Raw genomic sequence first — 19039 nt, 5'->3', positions numbered from 1 at the left:
CTGCAATGCTGGGAGCGCATGCAATTACTATGCTCATCACGCCTGCAACACGGTCCCACCAAAAGCACAGTCTCCAAAGCTTGGCCTGGCGTGGTGCTAAACACAGAACTGCCTCAGCCATTGTGCTGTAACCTGGAGTAAATGTTGTGACTGTCCATGTAGGAAGTCCTTGTTGCCTGGAGTGAAGCCATCCGTTTGTTCCACGTTTAATCACTATGTGTTTCTCTTTACTATTTAATCAAGGCAGTGCAACACCATCATGGTCTAATCCTCTAGACCAAAGAGTTAAATATTCCTATCACTGAACATATCTAACACTGAATCTTGCCCTCTACATTATGTCGAGTTTGCTCGTGCAGATAAGACACATTTGTTTCTTGCGTCATGTGCAGTCAGTTGAACAGGTGAAGAACGTAAGAACATTAGACAGCATCAGAGCACTGAGCTGGCACTGCTTGTGTGGTAATTATCTGACACCTTATGCTCATATATTTATTTAGTTTCCATTTATGGGCAAAAGGCTTAAAGCCCCAATCAGAAATCTCCAGATCAGCAGCACAGGTGCTGCGAGACAGGCTCAAAGCTGACTGAGAGAGATGTATAGTTGTACCCGTCAGGACATTCAGTCTTCAAGTGTTGATGTTTGAAAGCCTTTATTGTTACCATAGTAAACAATTTGATTTGGTCTTTAATGCTTGTTAAGAAAAAATTGAATGATCTTCAGATGAAAATGGAATGATCTTCAGATGCCACCTGTCTTCCGTCCATGCTTCATTGTAGGCTGCAATATCTAGTTAAAGACATTGATGACACTGGTAATACCAAAGATCTGCCAAAAGTGTCTTCACTGATTAGTTGCTGTGTATGTAGCAGTGTCAGTTCACTGAATGCAAGAGGCTGCATTTGTCCATACAGTTGTTTCTGCGAAAATGGGGAAACTGACAACAGTTTCCCCATTAATATGGGGAATATTATAATATTTTCATAAAAGAGCTTTGTTCAAGATTTATAAACAATAGTGTGTGTATGTATAGTAACATACCCCTCCCCCGAAAAAACCCCAACAACAATGATTAAGAGATGCTCTGATGCTCTAATATCCATATCTAGTTTAGGGTAGTGCAATTGAAGACCACTGTTTGCTGTCTGATTTGGTTTGAGTCACAGTAAGGAAATGCAATGTTCTTTATGAGATTTCAAGGTATAATCAAATGACTGAAGCAGACCAAGCATAGTCTTAATGTATTGGCTTTGAAGCATTACTTCCTGCTAAAGATTTTAACTGAGCATAAAAATGAGTGGTGGCTTCTTTGAAGGTCTATGTAAATGTAGATGTCCTTAAATGCTAAGTCAGGAGCTTTTTTTATTAAATGTGTAGTTCAATTTGTACTGTACAAGTAAATAAGGCTTTTGACATAGAGCTGCTTGCAGCAAAGCAAATATCAGTTCCTCAAAAATCTTTACTTTTTACGAAATGTCTCATATGTGACCAAGAACACCATGTCCGTCACTTTTAAATCTAATAACATCTGCGATTTATCGGTGTGGTATGTAAATGCTATTTAAAAACCATCCTCAGTGTCAAAGGTACCTTTTTCTCAGAGAAGCTCCACTTCAGTGGAGTTTTGTTGCACTTACTGACATTGCAATACTGACATTTACATTTAAAAACTTTACTGCTTACAGATGGATGTGCTGCTATAATGATATGTCTTCATCATTGCTCCAGTCATTTTTCTACATTTGAAAATAATTAACATTCAAAAGGAAAGGTTTACCATTTGATTTGATATGCTATTTTCTGGATTCTGTTGAAGGCCTGAAAAGACCACAGGCTGTTGGCGCATTGTTTAATATAGCCATGTGGTGATGAAGACATTTTACAAATACATGGTGTATAGGCAGTGTGCTGGGAGTCTTTCTTCCTCTGTGAGGATTTAAACATATTTATGTGGGCTCCATTATTTTCACACATTCCAGTGTGTAATTTGTTATTTGAATCTACAACACTAGCTGCATCAGTCCTTTAGCTGCTCCTTTGTGACTTTTGAAGCACTTTTTAAATTTTTCTTTATAATTTGAGACTGTTGGGAAAACAGTGCCTTATTTGGGAAACTGCAACTGTTTCCTGTGCTTTATTAATTTGTTTAACTGCATTCACATCTCTAATTTGAAAATGGATAAAAATCACAGTATAATAAATCAGGAAAGAATGCAGCAGTACCATTATTAAATAAAGAAATCTATCTTTAATTTCTCAGATGGTGAACAGCTGAAGATTGTTAGCTAAAAGATAGGCAGTGAATCTTGTTTCTAACCAAATTCCATAAAAGGATTTGGAAATGCAGAATCATTGTTTACAACAAAGATGTCTACTGCAGCAGGATTGTGGGGATTATAGCTTAGACCATAGCTTTAGGTCTATTTTTTATATCCAGCATGCATTTTTATTAAATGTTCACTTATCTCAAATGTGTAGTATTATAATCGTCAGCATGTGAGTCTTAAAGAATGACTTCATGGAGCTGTAGTTTTGTATGTGTGTGTGTGTGTGTGTGTGTGTGTGTGTGTGTGTATGTGTGTGTGTGTGTGTGTGTGTGTGTGTGTGTGTGAGAGAGAGAGAGAGAGAGAGAGAGAGAGAGAGAGAGAGAGAGAGAGAGAGAGCGAGAGCGCTTTGGATATAACTGCTTTTGCTTATAAATTAAGATATAGGGGGAGGAAAAGCGTGAGACAATACTGGAAATATAGAGAAGGTCACTGTGTATATTGTCTCCAGCAGTGCTTGTTCAGTACTTCATCATACATTTCACTATTTGTCTGGCAGGCTGTTTATTATCATAGTTTATGAAAGTGAAACCATTAGTGGTGTTTCCTGTTTGTGCTTCTTGGTCAAACCAAAGTTTATTTTCAAGATTTTGACTGAATCATCATATGTGCAGTATGGCCTAACATTTACCTACTTTAACTTGTGTGTGTGTTCATTGTAAGCTCCATACGTCTTTTTCCATCATCACCAGTTTTCAGTTTTTGCTTTGAAATATAGCCTGTGATACAACATTACATTATCACACATTTTGACTTCATATAACTGCTGCATTGCATTCATCAGATTAGCCCCAGGATAATATGGAGCTGGCCTAACATGAAGCCAGCATTGCAAAGATCATTTACCTTACTGGGGATTTTTAATTTAGGCTAGATAAATCTACTTGGTGATGTAGCTGATGAATGACAAATGTTTTACAACTTAATTATCTACATTTAATGTTCTAATCTAGTACATCTATTATAAAATGCTCCCCAGCAAAGTTTGCTTTGTGCTTGAAGGATATGAAACACCTTTTTTGGCTTGTCTGTGTAGACATAAAAATGCAAAGGGGAAAAGTAAATGAGGAATGAGCTTACACTGATATTCTAGAGATTTTAAGTTTGTTTCTCCCTCTTCCATGCAGTTAAAATGGAGAAAAACAAGCCAGACCAGGAAAAAATGGAAAATATCCAGAAATCTGATGTGTTTGGCAAGATAGATGAAGTACAGAAGATGGACAAGATTGAGACAACTGAGAAGATTGATCAGATGTACCACCTGGGCGAAGAAGGAAAGACAAACATATTGGACGTTAAAGCAAAAATGGACATTGATGAATTTGACAAGTTGGACAAAGTTGAAAAGACTGATGTAGTTCCAAAGTCAGATAAAGCAGCCAAAACGGAGGTGATTGACAAACAAGAAAACAAGGATAAACCAGTAAAAACAGAATTAATGGAAAAGGTTGAAATATCTGAAAAAATTGAGAAAATGCCTGCAGTAAAGTCTACTGGAGATAACATGGATCAGCCTACGAAGACGGACAAAGAAGAGAAGGTGGAGATAGTAGAGCAGAAATCAGAAACCATTAAAGTTGAGAAGGAAGAGTTAAATCACAAACCAGGCAAAGACAATAGTGAAAAAGATCTGAAGGCAGATGAGAAAGCAGAGAAGGAAAAAGCTGAGACAGGTAAGCCTGATCAGAAACAAAACACTGACAAAGTTGAACAAGCGATGGTAGAAAAGAAGACAGAAGATAAAAGTAATTTAGGTCAAGATGAAGCCCCAAGAATGGACGTGGTGAAGACGAATCAGAAACTGGACAAGCAGGAGAAAAAAGAAACAACTGCCAAAGTGGACAAGGAAGACAAAACTGAGAAGGCAAAAAAACCAGCAGCTAGGCCTGGGACAACCAACGGTGCCAGCACTGCATCAGGGAAAGACCTGCCCAGTCCAGAGAAGAAAACCAAGGTATGTTGGGTACTCTCCCCATCTTCCCATTCACCATGGCTCATGTTGCTCTTACTGCTGCTAACGAGAAAACATGTTTTGTGTGTTATTATACACACACACACACACACACACACACACACACACACACACACACACACACACACACACACACACACACACACACACACACAGAAATCAATAGGAAGAGACCTCAGCATTATTAAGCATACATTAAATATTTAGTTTCATGTATCACGTTATCAGAAGCTTGGTCCATCTTCCATTGTCCTAAGCTCCTTTCCTTTGCTTACTTCTGTCACGCGCAATGGACTGAATATTTTATGTACCGTAGTGCTGGTCAGTCTAATGAGTTGGAGTAAACGTGTTAGCTAGTGCTGCTTCCGCTGCTTATATCCTGCGCTGTTATCATTTGTCCTTTTTATTCTTTTGTTACTCGTTTGCTCTCCATTTGTTGGGTCCGTCCATCCATGCAGCCCGTTGCCGGGGCAACCAAACCTAGTTCGGCCAAGCCCCGGCCGAGCGCGCTGTGCAACGCTGCTGCGGCCGCTCCCAAGCGTCTGACCCCTACCTCCACCTCCGCCACCCTCAGCAAAAAAGCACCCATGCCCAAGGCACCCGCACCCCCGGCTGGCACCAAGCGGGCAGCTTCGGCTGCCAGCCGCCCCTCCGCCACAACCACAACCTCACACAGTGAGGTCAAGCTTAAGGTGAGTCCCTTTGCCCTCCTGAGGGGACTGGAAAGGCCCCCTTTCTGAAACCCAGGTGCACCCCTGCACGTTTGGTCCTGCCCTTGTGCCAAACCTGCGTGCCCTCTCTGTGATCCACCTGTGAAGGTGTCTGTGCTCAACCATATCAAACGCCTGCAGAAGTTGTTGTACCATATTATACTTCTATTTCTAATGTGCCCTTAAAGTATTTTATATTTTATATATATATATATATATATATATATATATATATATATATATATATATATATATATATATATATATATATATATATATATATCTCTCTCTCTCTCTCTCTCTCTCTCTCTCTCTCTCTCTCTCTCTCTCTCTCTCTCTCTCTCTCTCTCTCTCTCTCGTTGGAAGAGTAAGATTTACCTCTCTAACTCCCATAGGCAGGGATATTTAAACAGACAAAGGATTTTTTTGGTCATTGTATACCACTGCGATATTCCAGTAAAAGACACAGATATTCCTGTAATAATCAGAGAAATTTAGTTGATGGAAATGCTCTGTTGCCTTATTCAAGGTTACATGGACAGAAAACATGGAATATTTTCTATCATTAATAAATGTAAACTTATCATTACTTATCATTGCATGTTTAGGGTAATGAACGAAATGTCACCTCTGGTGATCACCTCTCCAAATGTAGTGCTGTTGGTAACCTTTTAAGAAATATGTGGTCATTCGTAGATGAAGTCTGGATTCGTAGTTTAGCTCATTTGCATGTGCAGCATTTGGCGACTTGCATATTTATCAGAGTGACTGTACGTGTCCTCGCTGGTAATGAAGCCCGTGACCTAATGGGACTGGGTGCCAGATGCATCATGTTCTGCATGTTCTTCCAGATGACATACAGGATCAATCATGGTTCCTGTTGTTTATGTTATGGGTTGAGTGTCCCGAGTTCCTCCATCTTAGCTATGGTGTGTCTACTTGTCTTCCAGACGACTGCAGAGAGTCGCCCCCCTGTGCCAAAGGCCTCCACTGCTCCGGCCCGCACCGCAACCCCCAAAAACGGTACGTCTGCTACGGCAGCAAGCAAACCCGCCACAAGCAGCCGCACGCCACTCACCTCCCGCACCACAACCAGCGCCCCTGTCCCCACCGCACGCCGCTCTCTGGGTGAGTCTACCACACACACACACGCATCACTACACACTCACTGGGGCTACATACCTCTGGATTTTGTCCGGTAAGCAGATAGTTATTATAGTTATTAGACATATAGAATATTATATAGATATATAGATTATATATATATAGCTATTATACATATTATGAATGTTTTATTACCCCAAATGAATGAAAGTATTTTCCACTCCTCCACTACTGTAGTGTACCACAATTTTGCCATTTGCCATTTTTAATGTCACCAGTGGATTGTTGCACCTTATCAATGTGCCAAATATACCAAATATTTACTATTTGAAGATACCCAACTGGCCAGGAGAAAAATAAATAAAAACAAAATAAAATATAAAAGAGACCAAAACTTTAAAAAGACCATCGTAAATCAGCGGAGGAAATAATTTATGTCTAAATCAACACTGATACATTTGGCACATTGATAAGGCACAACAAAAACAATCCAGGATGTTGTGCAAGATTTGTCAGACAACCATAAAGAGAAAAATACACCATGTCTTTAGAGAATGTATAGATGCAAACTATTAGTAAGCTTCATATACAGAAATGCCAGGTTATAACTGAAAATGTACATTTTAAATAGGACTTATAATATCCCTGCCAGACAAGCAGCTTCTGTGTGTGACTAGATGGTAGTTATTCATTCTAAAGATTTTCTTTAATCTTCTTTACTTTTTGGTGTATTAAAATATGGGATGTTGTGCATGGGTCACCACTCTGCACTTCTATGTCATAGTTTTTCATTTGAAGAGTCACTGTGTATACAGACCATACAGCACAACTCATCAAAACATGTTCAGTTGCTATTAGATTGGACAAATGTCATATAGCACTTTGTAGCATTGACATTTATGAATGTTGTGCTCCAGTGAAAATGGCATTTTTTCTTTTACTTGATATCAATCAAAAAGTCATAACTCAAACATCTATTTTCTATGTTTAGCAACAACAAAGACCGAGAACAAAGTGGCCGAAGAGAAGAAGCCGAAAACTGCAGGTACATCAGGTTCATTTAGGAGCAGCAGTGCGTCATATAACCTCAGAATCATTACCAGAGGCAGACATCCAGGGGGGATACTCGAGTGATGTACGCAAGGCTGAGGCAGACATGATTAGCCCTGCTAAATCTCTAAGGGCAGGAGATGCAGGGAGCACAGCACTCTGGGTAATCCCTGTCTGTGTAAAGCTGCTGGCCATTGCTTCCTGGCATGCTGATCCTTACTCTCTACACAAGCTCTCATGGTAGTCTCATGTTTTTGTTTTTTTTGTGAATTTTTAAGTACATGATGGATTTTATACATTCTGAAAGGGGGGCAGAGGGCATTCTCATTTCAGCAGCCTTTCTAGATGTTCAGATGTATCCACCTGCACTGACTTTGGCAGCTGTACAAGGATGAAGCCCTTGGTTCCCTTTCTTCTACAGTCTCATATTTTATGCTTTTTGGTGCCATTCATTAGAAGAATTCCCTCACATCCTCAGTAGATCAGCATCAAACCAATGACACAATCATTTGCTTTAGTTTAATCCTGAAATTGCACATTCCCGAAAAGACACTGTTATACTATAAATGGTCCTGTCATTTTTTTTTTCTTTCCTTTTTTCACTTTGGTGGATCATTTGGCAGAGAGTGTTGCACAGGGTTTTTGGGGGATGGTGTTTGTTGGGTAATACAGCTTCACCATTGCTAGTAACTCATTAAGGTAAACTAAATAATAGACAGATAGACTGATGTTAATAGCGGTGTGCCTTAGGTATACTGGCTGAAGCTTTTAGGAAAAAAGTGCTATAGTACATTCTTCTCAGTCTACACAGTATTGCGACTAATGTAATTCTTAACTATTCCTCATCTTCCCTTTCTTTATTTTATTTCACCTTCAATACAGAGTTAGCCAGATCGAAAACTACAACTCCCAAACCCTCTACCTCTACCAGCAGCACCACACCTCGGCCCCGTACCACTAAGCCTCCCACTTCCACTAGCACCTCGACCACTGCGGTGCCAGAGAGAAAGCCCCCAGTGCCCCGTGCCCCCAGAGTGAGCTCCACCACCACTACGACCAGTACCACCGCCCGGACCAGCACTCGGCCTGCTACTGCCACAGGCCCTGATATTAAAAGTGTGCGGTCCAAGATTGGATCCACAGACAACATCAAACACCAGCCTGGAGGAGGCAAGGTATGAGGTTATATGTCCGCCCCCACACGGGGCAGTGTTTGTCCTGCCTCTCATTCATTAAGAGTTCAACAGAGGGGGGGCACTTGCTGCTTTCATCCCAGGTCTAGGTTCCAAGTTTGGCTTGAATTTTATAATGACCCATGTTAAATAGATCCATTTGGCAGCAGAATAGCACTAGAGCCCATCAGCAGACATACTGTATACATGTCTAAATACTCTGAAGTGCATGTGTGACAGTACACACCCATGAAACATATTGATAAGCACTGTGATGTGCAAAAGAACCATCAGTCATTTTCATGTAGATCATGCAGATCATGTAGAGTTTCTAAAAATAAACTTCTCATCATGCATATCTTTCTTCTCCTAATGACAAGTCTGTTTTCGTAAGATGCAAAACAGCGATTCCCTGTACTGCATGGCCCAGTGGTGGTTGTTCTTTACTTAGACATCGTAAAACATTAATCTGTACCTTGCCTTTCCTTTCTTGATGCAATGCAGATTAAGTCTAATGGATTGTTCTTTTTCTTTCTCACTACAAGCACACCTTTCACCTGACAATCACAATGTTTGTGCCGTAATTACCACCTTTTCTCCACCTGGAATGCCATTCTACCATTTTCATGTTCTTATATTTTACCCCATTAATCTTTTCCCTGGATGAATTTCCTCCTTGGACCTAACCAGATAATGTTTTGTCACCATTACCCTTTGCCAAAGAAACATATTCTGTCACTGCTAATATCAACAGTGCGATATGAGGGCATGATCCATTCTGATTCATAAAGTTCAATTCATACAGTTCAGCTGTATAATCCGCATGACCTTCGAGCATGACATCACAGTGTGTCCAGTGAAGCAATAAAGTGCATGGCTTTGTGATTAGGATGGAGGAGAGATCTGCGCAATTCTACTGAACAACAACAGAGCAAATCATATTCGTCTTACATGCCCTCCATGATGGTTGTCCTTTTGCCCATTTTACCATTTGGTAGCCTAGCTAAAAAAAAAAAAAGGATAAATGTTCTGGTGTGGGTGACTGACCCAGGGTGATTTGGGGTTGTCTCCCCAGGTCACTCTTTCTCAAAGCAGGACAGACACTCAGACTCAGGGCTCCCTCTCCAAGGAGACCAGCCAGGGCAAAGTGAGTTCATGCCATCTCCTACACCCCATTCCAACCAGCTGTAGTTATCTCCCATAATCCCTTGGGTCTCTGTCTGTTTCTGTCTATGCCTTTTCTTATCTGTCTGCCTATACTCTTTTTGTCTCTGTTTTATCTCTCCATCAGACTACCACTGTCTGTCTCTGTCCTCTTCATTCTCTTCCTTCCTTCCAGGTTCTCTTTGCTTCTGTTTGGTTTCCTTGGTACTATTTTTCATGTCTTCTGCCCACACATGCTCTCTCCTTCACAGATAAAATGTAATGCAAAAGTCTTTAGACCCTTTCCTTAGCTGTTCAGTCGTATTTTAGTATTCAATAATGGCATAAATAAAACATACCTTAGTCTTGTGATAAATTAAACAGATCCTGGTTATGTTGTTTCTTTTTTACTTGTTAGCTGGATCTGTCTATTCATATTCTAATACAGATGCTTTAAAGTATGATCTTTCTAACACCTTTTAGATTTAAGCCCTTCCTTTGAATGGTAATGACTACATATGAGAAACGTTTGCTATTTGAGACCTGTCTGAAAACCTGTCTGCTAAAGACACATTACCCACAAACAGATAAAAGATTTCTTATGCAGATTCCCTATGCATTTTCACCCATGTATCCTGTGCACATGTGCACTGCATTGTCACTCTCACTGCTATGGTGCCACCTAAATAATGTTCAAATAGCTTGAATTTCATGAACAGTAGAAGGATGAAGATGGTACAAGTTGGCTGACAGTTTGTGAAGGGAAACTATTTTACTACCACTACTAATACTAATAATGATGATGATAAACATCATGTAAATAGCCCCTGTGCTTTACAATTTAAAATGAAAACAAGAAATAATAGGGTTGTCAAGAAAAACAATATAACTATTGCTAAATAAATGAAAAGCGATGAATTTGGTATATACAGTATTAATATTATGTCATACATTGTATACATACAAACTAGCAACTAACATTGCAAGTAAAAGATGATTGTAATATAAAAGTGAACACAAAATATAACACAAGAAAAGTCATGGAGAATGATTACATTAGGTGACATTAAGACCCTTTGACAATGTAATGACATTATAATCTAGGTACTCAGATATAAAAAGGTGCTAATTCTTCAAGTGATTTAAAAACTAGTAGTAATAAAATTTGTATAGTTCATTCTAAAGGAATCGTCACCTGTACAGTGAGAATGGTGTGCCTAGTAAAGTGGGCACAATGAATGTGCATGGTATATTTTTGTTGTTGCAAAGGTTAGGTAGTGAGCCCACGTATATATGGATTATCTAGCACGAATTCCTTTCTTTTTTTGAGTACAGAGTCATTATAATGCATTATGAGGAATGATGAGATGTTGTGGCTTAACTGTCCGCGCTGAGCTTTGTCCTGGAGTTTACACTAACTGCACTCATTCTCGTCAATGTACCTGTCATGTTTCAAGATGTAGCATGACAGGTTAGAAACTGAGGGCAGAGCAAGCACAGTAGCACTTCTTTTCATCTAATTTGCCTACCATTAAGGTTTTATCACTCAACATAATTTCAGTGTTTCAGTGATATAAAAATCCCAGAGAAATTTGCCACTTGCATATGACTGAACTGCTGACACTGTATGCATGTGTGTGGGAGTGTTGTGCGGGCACATTTCTGTGAATGTGCACGTTCACAAATGTATTCTCCCTATTCTATAGTTTAGCCTAGAAACTAAACCAAACCGTCAGTTTGGTGGGCAACTGTCATATGTTGAAGCCCCAGTCAGACATTTTACAGATGTGAGGAGCTCAAAATCATCTGTAGGTGAATCCTGATTCTTTGGTCATCTTGTGGGCAACACTGAAGAGAAACTTAAGATGTGCATTAATTCTTGTTATGTGAATCTTGACCTGTTTTTTTTTCTTTTTCATTTATTCTTGAACAAACAAATCGTATAGGAACAATCTACTATTCTTACTAATTTGCGTATTATATAATTTAGCATTTTGATTTAAAAAAATTTACCATTTGGATTTCGCAAAGTATTACAGAACTGACCTTTTTTTCTGCTGAACTTTTTCTTCATGGTGATAAAAGGTAACATTTCCAGATCTGTCTATAGGAACTCCTCAAAAGTTAACAAAATAGCTGGAAGCCATTTTAGGTGCTTTTGCAGCTAGTTTATTTGTAGACAGCATTTGGTTCTTTTGACAGGTGTGAAATTTGTACTGTGATGCACAACGAAAATGCAGATCATTATGCTGCTAAAAACTTCCACTCAAACCCTGATGTGGTTAATGTGCAGAAACTGCATATTTAAATGTAAGTCGTTGGCATGTCATTGTCTTTAGGACTAGCTTGCAGATATAGGACTAGCTTACACATATTCAGCTGTAGAATGAAACTGCATTGCATCATTGTATGATATGTTGCGTTGCTAATGGTGGTGCCACATTTGAGTTTCTTGGCATAAGCACAGTGATAAAGTGGAGAAGTGGGGGAGGCCCACAGTTACCAGCTTCTGGGGTAGTTCCATCTGGACTGGGCACTTCCCTGACCATTCATGAGACAGGCATGCTGTAGTACCAGCTCACTGCATGAATTTCTCATGTTTGGATCAACAGTTTTGGAAACGTTAACCATGCATGGCAAGATCTGCACGGCACCTGCCTGTGTTTATTTATCCTTTGATTACAAGTTAAAGTTTGCCCAGAAATTGGTGTGGCTGAATGTATGATCATTGCTCAGTAGAAAATCTTTGTCTTCACTGCAATGAAAATACTAAAAGGGAACATAGCTGGAAATATATTCATCAATCAAAATACTAAAAGGGAACATAGCTGGCAATATAATCAGTCATGCAGAAATATTTTCTACAAAAACCTTGCACTCTGTAGACCAGAATTATGCCATGTTGTTTGTGTTCTTAAACCGTAGGTCACTGGGACACCCTAGTGCTCTTTCAACAATTACCGATCCGGGCTTCAAACTGCAATAGTCTAAATTACGCTTTGATAAATGTGAAAGTAATTTATTGTGTGCTTTTCATTAATGAGTCCAAATGTCCCGTGTTATGTCCAGAGTGCAAAATATATTTGTAAATTTATATTGATTTTATATCCTCTGCTACATGGCATAAATGTGTAACTGCATTGTAATTCAGTGATATGGACATACATATAAGACATTTAGCCTCATTTATTCATGATACTAATATCACAATGGCTTCTCTTTTACAGTGGAGAAGGGCTTTTCTTTTGTTGAAGTTATTTTGCTCTTCCTAACTAGGACTGCTATTTTAAACACAGCATGGCACATACACAGCAGTTTACTGTAGTTTCTAGTCTAATCAGGCGCTTCACCCGTTATGTCAAGGAGTCCCACGTAAGCTTCTAGGTGCTTCAGCTTTCTCTCTTTGTCCTGTCTTCCTCTGACATGGTGATCCCCGGTGTCCTTCTGCTCTCTGCCCGCCATGCTGTGTTGTAGGTTCAGATAGTCTCCAAAAAGGTGGACTACAGCCATGTTACATCTCGCTTGGGTTCTAAGGATAATATCAAGCATGTCCCTGGTGGAGGGAACGTAAGTACAGTTACTGCATGTGACAAAACCGCTATCAGCAAAACCAAGCCACAGGAGTCTTTTTATCCCAGACCTCGGTCCTTCTTTGCAAAAATAGACCAGGATTAAATTCCAGTCACTTTAATTTGTGAATAAATTCATTTGAAGTACAGGCTATATGCTAATAGTGGGTGTAGTCTTGCTTGTATTGAACTGCATTTTGCTGAAGATCAGCCCTTCTCAGCCCACTGTTCAGTAACAGCAGTTTGAATTTTAATGTCACTTCATAGCTACCACCACACCGCCTGACATTATTTAATGATATAGTGCATTTCTTATTCTTCCATACTTCTTTATTCTCTTGAGCCCTCCTCTTTTAGATGGTAATTCTCTTCCTCTGAACTGTTTAAATAGCACTGCCAGTAAAGGTGTCAACAAAGCTCATTTGTCTAAGCTAAATCAATCATTTCAGCTTCCCTTTTGTATATTTTGAGTGTTCTATGCCTTCCCGTGAGTGGCATGCCAGCATGCGTTGATTTTTCTGCACTGCATGTGGATTTTGATTTTTTGTGGCACAAACAAGGCAACAGATGTTCGATGGGCTCCTTCATCACTAGGATAGAACAGTAAAACACACATACCATGCTTTTATAGGAGCCTGTTTGATGTGTTCTCAGGTTCATATTCTCACTAAGAAAGTTGATGTCAGTAAAGTGACCTCAAAGTGTGGCTCAAAAATCAACATTAAGCACAAGCCAGGTAAGGCCAAACAAGGTCCTGTACCTACTCACATACTTTACCAAGAAGCATTTTGGGTTAGATGAAAGCAGAAAAAAAAGAAACTGTTGGGTGTTGTTGTGGATTTGAATGTTTTTTGTAGGCGGTGGAGAAGTTAAGATCGAGTCTCATAAAGTGAACTTCAAAGACAAAGCCCAGCCTAAGGTGGGTTCTTTGGACAACGTCAGCCATGCGCCTGGTGGAGGGAATATTAAGGTGAGTTTGGGGGAAAGGAAACATTGCACTTTTCACTAGTTTTACTTACACAGGTACCTTTATTAGAGTCCCAGTCTTCAAGATGCCTGCATAATAAATAAAGTATGTACATTTAGCTGATAATTGGTATTAATTATATATGTAACCATTGCTAAATCATTTATGAATTGAATATGATTCTGAAAAAGTTTTAAGGGAAGGACTTTGAAGTAACTAATGCAATTACATGCATGCAGATTAATTTCAGGTTATTTAGCAGTATGTGTCATTTATAAACTATGTCAAATAATGAAAATAAGTGCTAATTTTCAAAGACATTTGAGACAGAGCCCAATGAAGCAGTTCACCGATAAAGCACTCCTCAGCCACAGGGCATGGCCAGACAATTAGCAAGACAATCAATAAACAGCGCACAAATTCAGCTACACCAGTGACCACAGCACTGAATCACCATCTTAGTGTCAAACTGTATACAAACTGGATTTACAGCTGTCGTTGGGCTATTGCTCATTTCCACTGCTAACATATGGACATATACACAACCTAGCCGAGTCCACATCCTGAACCCCTGGACAATTAAAAAAGTAATATGGCCTTATACATGGTCTTTCCTGTTTTCCCTGCATTATAATTTGTTTGGAGAATGTCAAAGGATGTATTCCCAGTAGAATGTCTGTTGCCTATTACATGTGTGGTGGATACAAAATAATTGGAAATATCATAAGATGAAAATGATACACACTGCTAGATAAATTCTAGGCTTGCTCCATGAACACCAGGATGAAGTCTTAAAAACTCCAGTCTCCAGATCTTTTATGAGCTGTTCTGCAGAGTGTAAAGGATGTTCAAGAATTTCTTGAAGACCAGTCCAAAATTATTCCAGAACCCATACTTCAAAACATGTGAGCACTCGGAGGACTTGAGTGCCCTTCTTTTTAACAAATGCTTTATTAAAACATTGTTAGATGTTTCTTATTTTGCCCACCAAAAATAGAGAAGAAGAAAAAAAAACTTTTATTAGGTAAACAAATTTAGTGGTAAGTGTGAGTCATCTAATAATGTGTTGTCTTGCAAGATTATAAGACCAGTGCATCATTTAACATTTCCCTTTCCTCTTGAAAGGCCATATGCAATTTCTGACAGTTGTTTTGTTAATTTTGTAAAGTCATCTTTACAACATGTCAATATTAAATTTGTATTGTTTTCTCATTGATTTCCTGCTTTTTTGTTTTAACATGTAAGTCAAGATCCACTTTAAGTTCTGCATTCTGTTTATTTGAATCTGACAGCCTTTAAACTCACTAACTGTTGTTAAGATTTGCCCTCAAAGACTGAAATGGGCATCTTTGTGGATGTTGATGAGAACCAAATATAAATTGTAGAGGGCTTTTTTGTCATTTTGAAAGGAAAGTCTAGGGTGCAAAATTATCAAGGATGGGATGTCTTAAAGCATCATCTCATTTCATTTATCTAGGTGTAGTCCTGCTGGCCAATGTGCTGCACAGATTAACGTATTCCCTAATACTGAAGATAAAAGCTTTAATGGGATGAATCATGTCTCTTAAACTAGGGAGCACTTTAAAATGTGTGAGGTTTTGGCCTTCCAGGATTGAAATTGAGGATTAAGACATGAATCTCTTGGGTAGCTTCAGATAGAGCCTCCAACGATTTTATTGATCAACCTGTTTTATTGGTTGAGATGTCACCTTTCCCCTCAGCCTATGGCCATTCATTTCTGCATGAGAGTTTCCCATGACTGCACTATCCATCTGTACATATTCATCCACACAAACTCTTTTACACAACATACTGTACTTTGTATCCTTAAAATAGAACAATGCCCATTGGCATAGGCATCGTTATAATAATGGAAACTAATGATTAGTTTAAAATGTTTGTTACAGCCTAATGTGGCGACATGTTGGAAAGTTGCAAGTATTTTTTTATATTTATAAGAATATAAATATATTTTATTTATATTCCTTTCATAATTTACTGTTAAACTAGTTAAAATTTTTATTTTGAAATGTAAGGTATAATATGACAGTACATTTGCCCAGTGTGTCTGCCTCAAGATGAGTGCTTCACTTTCTCCAGCTCCACAATCACTTCAAATCTTCATATGGGTCTATTCAGTGTACATCTGTCTATATCAAATAATTAAAATAACTTCTCCGTAGTAACCATCTTAAGAATTTAATTGAAGTGGAGCTTAATGAATGTTTGCTGCTGACATAAAACTAAAATGTATTTGCTATATCTGTTGAGCATACTTTGATTGTATATAATTGACAGGAATTTTGTTGCATCGTATCATAGCATCATTTAAAAATTGGCAAATGTCAATTGTTGCATTGCACATTAAAAATTTTTCATACACCTTACCTTTAATTGAGAACATGGTCTGCACTCACAAATGGAGAGTTAGGGAATTTGGAGGAATCATTGAAACATTAATGAAACATTTCATTTCATTCTGAACTAGCTGACTCCATGTGCATGTTTTCTCACTGAAGTTGTGAAAAAAATCCAGGATATTATCTTTTAGTTTCATGCCATATGCTGTCATAATTTTTAGTTTTATTCTTATTTTTAATCAAGTGTAGTTTTGTTTTTGTTGTGTTCATAAATGCAGCAGTAAATACACTGTTTTGTTGTTCTCCTTTTCTCATGTGTATCATCATTAAGGCATGACATTAGCCACGAGCAGCGCTTCAAACATTTAAGCTCAACCACCACCCCAATGCATCATGGCAAATCCACTGCCATTTCATCACCATCTTTTGTATTGATACACTGCTATGTGTTTCTAGGCTGAGGGGGAACAGGAGACAGTTGAGGGGAGTGGGGCTCCCTCTAGTGGTTCCTTGGCAGCCCAGCCGGCAGCTGGCCCTGCTCAGGAGAATGGGCTGAAGGAGGGCACTCCGTGTGGGGGTGAGGCTCTCCGGGACCCCCAGGGTCTGGACTCGCTCATCCCGGAGACAAGTAAGTTTGTGTTGCACCCTTCTCCAGTGCCACTGCCTACTCCAACCCTCTCTCTTGGATGTGTGTGTTATGTATTACACTAGCACAGTTCCCACTGAATCAGTTGCTTTAAAAAATGGTCTTAATTAGGAGCTGTGCTGCTTTACTTAGGGAGTGAATACATATACAAGTGGTGTATTTGAATTGGCAAAAGCAGGTTGTAAAGCAGTTGTATCAATGTGCAAAGGCCTGGTTTGATACGGTATGAAGAACTGGCAGTTGTTCTTGATTGGGACTTGCTTTTGTTGCTTTTAAGTGAACTGATACAAAGAGGCATACTTTTTGGCAGATTGTTTGTCATTGGTAAACATCCGATCATATATTATAGGCAAGGACTATTATCAGTGCTTTACAATAAACCATTGTAAAAGCTTCTACCGGACTAATGACAATGTGCAAGCTTAAATTAGTCCCAGTTTAAAATAAATCTTTGTGAATGTTCTTTTGGTTCAGAGATGTAAAACAGCTCAGTTTGACTTACTGTTGTATGATCCAATCACAGGGTAGGGTAAAATAATAGAGTAAGCTCTGGATAAGAGCATTGGCTAATGTCATAAATATAAATGTTTCATATCAAATTTTCATGCCATTTATAATACTCAGAAACATTTTATTTTTTCACTATTAAAATTTTTTATTCATTTCATTATATCCATGTTTATACACATTTTTACTTTACATACATATTTTCAATTCATTGTGGTACTTCTGATGTTCTATGGGAAAAAATACAACAGACTCCGTGTTCTTCCTTCCGAAGCCCTTGATGACTAAATCATTTTGACTTCTTATTTTTCAGGCATCTAATTCTACTTTTTGCTGTCACTTCACCCTGTTCATTTCAATTCCCCTTTCACTCCCCTGTCCTCTCCCTTTCTTCTCCTTCTGTCTTGCTTCCTGTTCTGTTTTTTTTCTCTTTTCCAATACCTCTTCGCTGCAGATTGAGTGTTTCAAGTTAAACTTCCGCGAGAATGCCCGCTCTCGCACGGACCATGGAGCCGACATCATAACCTGGCCCTCCCTGGGTGACAGCCCTGCCCACCCCCATCCGCTCCGTAGCAGCGTCTCATGCAACGACTCCTTGGCAACTGCTGGCTTCCCTCGCTCTTCCACATCCCCTGCCCTCTTCCCAGAATCCCAGGGTCAGGGTTGGAACCTTGGCTCACTCACCACACTCCGGACATGAATTTCTCCACTCATCTGTTAACTGTTGAAACCTTGTCCTTTGGGTATTTGAGTATTCAATCTGGTGATCTGGTGAAATTAATTTTGCAGAATCTCTTCACCTGCCCCTCCTCATCTAAATAGCTCATGATATTCGGTCCTAGCTCCGCCCAGTAGAGCATGATATAGGCCATGTTTTCTAATTTTATTCTGGATAGTTTGCTCTTATTCATTACTGCAGTCTTAGAAAATTGATTTCTCATAGTGTAATCAATATGGATTGTTATGGTTGAACAGGATATGACCTGTTCAACATGACCTGTGCTCCTGTGTCTGTCAAGTTGACGCAAATGCTCATCATAGGCACGTCAGACCATAGTTTTGTGTCGCACCTCTTTATCAGCATGTGGGGTTGTCTTGACACCCTAATATTCATTGACTGTCCTGCTTCAATATCCTCCACGCTCACTCCCATTCACTTCCTTGGACTCATAGTTAAAACAAGTAGCCTGTTTCAGCAGTATCTTATCTAAAACTCTGAAATTATGTGTTTCCGTGATGGCGTGTTTGAGTGAACTCCGTGGCTATGAGATGTGTTGCGTTCATTTGACTTTTCATTCTTAGTTGTGCTCAGATGTTTGACTCTTTTATTGGTTTCCTTCTTGTAAAGCAATACAATGGTCTCTGCCTACAGGATATTAAGTTCTTAAAATGCACAGAAAGTGAAACTCTCATTCTTGGACACAGTTCCACATAGTTGTCTGAAAGTGTCCATGGTCAGCAAATGATGAATGACATTTGTGTAGCCTTTTTAGAATATGAGAAAGCATTGGAAG

The 19039-nt window shown here is 39.1% G+C and overlaps 1 protein-coding gene across 13 annotated transcripts in view; it reads left to right on the top strand.

The window, feature by feature from the left end:
- The window catches only part of LOC143474048 (uncharacterized), a 63119-nt gene extending 44968 nt beyond the window's left edge, over positions 1-18151 (top strand). For 6 of the 13 annotated variants that reach the window (XM_076971317.1, XM_076971312.1, XM_076971315.1 and 3 more), the window contains 11 exons: positions 3453-4279; positions 4756-4989; positions 5958-6135; positions 7103-7156; positions 8044-8336; positions 9409-9480; positions 12951-13043; positions 13700-13781; positions 13903-14015; positions 16829-17000; positions 17839-17979. In XM_076971317.1, the coding sequence (XP_076827432.1) occupies positions 3453-4279; positions 4756-4989; positions 5958-6135; positions 7103-7156; positions 8044-8336; positions 9409-9480; positions 12951-13043; positions 13700-13781; positions 13903-14015; positions 16829-17000; positions 17839-17846 (2126 nt within the window). In that variant the 3' untranslated portion in view covers positions 17847-17979. Of the gene's footprint in view, positions 1-3452; positions 4280-4755; positions 4990-5957; positions 6136-7102; positions 7157-8043; positions 8337-9408; positions 9481-12950; positions 13044-13699; positions 13782-13902; positions 14016-16828; positions 17001-17838 lie in introns of all 13 variants that reach the window. The other 7 variants (XM_076971311.1, XM_076971316.1, XM_076971320.1 and 4 more) reach the window with 7 other exon arrangements.
- The last annotated feature ends 888 nt before the right edge of the window (positions 18152-19039 follow it).

This window comes from Brachyhypopomus gauderio, chromosome 13 (genome assembly GCF_052324685.1).
Source record: "Brachyhypopomus gauderio isolate BG-103 chromosome 13, BGAUD_0.2, whole genome shotgun sequence".
NCBI lineage: Eukaryota > Metazoa > Chordata > Actinopteri > Gymnotiformes > Hypopomidae > Brachyhypopomus > Brachyhypopomus gauderio.
Note: the sequence above shows the minus strand (reverse complement) of the source record. Positions and strands in the feature narration are given on the sequence as shown.